The 1,403-nt window shown below is 39.8% G+C and overlaps 1 protein-coding gene across 1 annotated transcript; it reads left to right on the top strand.

Annotated features, from left to right (window-relative positions):
• The first annotated feature begins 252 nt into the window (after positions 1 to 252).
• On the top strand, positions 253 to 1,403 carry LOC141661250 (uncharacterized). Its single transcript, XM_074468236.1, has 2 exons — positions 253 to 681; positions 870 to 1,403. The coding sequence occupies exons 1-2, from the start codon at positions 253 to 255 to the stop codon at positions 1,401 to 1,403; spliced, it is 963 nt and encodes a 320-aa protein (XP_074324337.1).

Here is a 1,403-nt window from a genome sequence, read left to right as displayed (position 1 = left end):
CTTTTAGGATAGTTGCGTGCTTTTAGGAGATTACAAGAATAATGTTCAGTAGTAGAGACTTGTTAGGAGTTTAGTTATTTTCCCTAGTTTGTAGCTTGCTTTTTCTGTGTACTCAGTTTAAATATCTCTTTTGCAGTTCTAATAAAAACTACACTATTTGATAGCACATCTTTTGTTTTCTCTCAGTTTTCATAACAAATACAACAAGTATAACCAACAATCTGGTATCGGAGCACTTGGTTCAAATAGTTGATGCCCAAGTACATGCCAAAAGCAGTGTCGACAATGAAACCAGGGAAAAATAAAGACAGTGCGGTTAGTTTGAATTACCCCATGTTGATGAGAGGTAATTATACAGCATGGGCTCTGAAAATGAAGGTATATATGCAGGCCCATGGATTCTGGGATGCAGTGGTACCTAAAGATCCAAAGACACCAATCGATGACAAGATGGATAAAATCGCTATGGCAGCTATTTATCAAAGTATTCCCGAAGATATTCTCCTTTCACCGGCTGAGAAAGAAACTACAAAAGAAGTTTGGGAGGCAATTAAAGTAATATGTCAGGGTGCGGAATATGTGAAGAATGCAAAGATAAAAATGCTCAAGGTTGAATTCGAGTCACTAAGCATGAAGGACTTAGATTTTCTCGATGATTTCTGTTTGAAGATCACAGGCATGGTGACAAACATTCGTGCACTTGGAAGGCAGTAGCTGAAGCTTATGTCGTGAAGAAAATATTAAGAGCAGTACCCCCGAAGTTCTTGCAGATTGTGTCCACCATTGAATAGTTTGGAGATCTGGATACAATGACAATAGAGGAGGCTGTCGGTTCCTTGAAAGCACATGAGGAAAGGCTTTGAGGACAGGGCGATAATACTTGGAGTCAGTTGCTTCTCATTGAAGAGGAATGGTTGAAGAAGGAGAAGGAGGAGATCAAGTTATTGCTCACTAGAGATGAGTGGATCAGGCGATCAAATAGAGTTAGAACGGAACAAAGGTTTCGAGGACGAGAATATAATCGAGGCACACGTGACAGGAGCCACGTAAGGTGTTTCAATTGCAACATTCTCGGACATTTTGCTGCAGATTGCAGGAAATCGCGACGTGATAAAGAAACTAAGGAGGAGGCTAACATTGTTGAAATTCCAGATGAACCAGCATTGCTTTTAACAGAATGCGAAGGCAAAGGAGAGAATATGATGTTATTGAACAAAGAGAAGGTGACACTTAAACTAGTTCAATATGGAGAAGGAAAAAGAATAGAATCAAACCTATGGTATTTGGATAACGGGGCCAACAACCATATGACTGGGGAACAAAAAAAATTCAGGGATTTGGATGAACGAATAACAGGGCAAGTGAAGTTTGGAGACAGATCATTGGTCCACATAAAAGGGTGA

The sequence above is a fragment of the Apium graveolens genome, chromosome 5 (assembly GCF_009905375.1).
Source record: "Apium graveolens cultivar Ventura chromosome 5, ASM990537v1, whole genome shotgun sequence".
Lineage (NCBI taxonomy): Eukaryota > Viridiplantae > Streptophyta > Magnoliopsida > Apiales > Apiaceae > Apium > Apium graveolens.
Note: the sequence above shows the minus strand (reverse complement) of the source record. Positions and strands in the feature narration are given on the sequence as shown.

Excerpts from the sequence above, each read along its gene's own strand:
- LOC141661250 (XM_074468236.1), top strand. The coding sequence starts at position 253 with ATGCCCAAGTACATGCCAAAAGCAGTGTCGACAATGAAACCAGGGAAA. Across the intron at positions 682-869 it reads GTTTGAAGATCACAGGCATG|GGCGATAATACTTGGAGTCA; the intron begins GTGACAAACATT and ends CTTTGAGGACAG.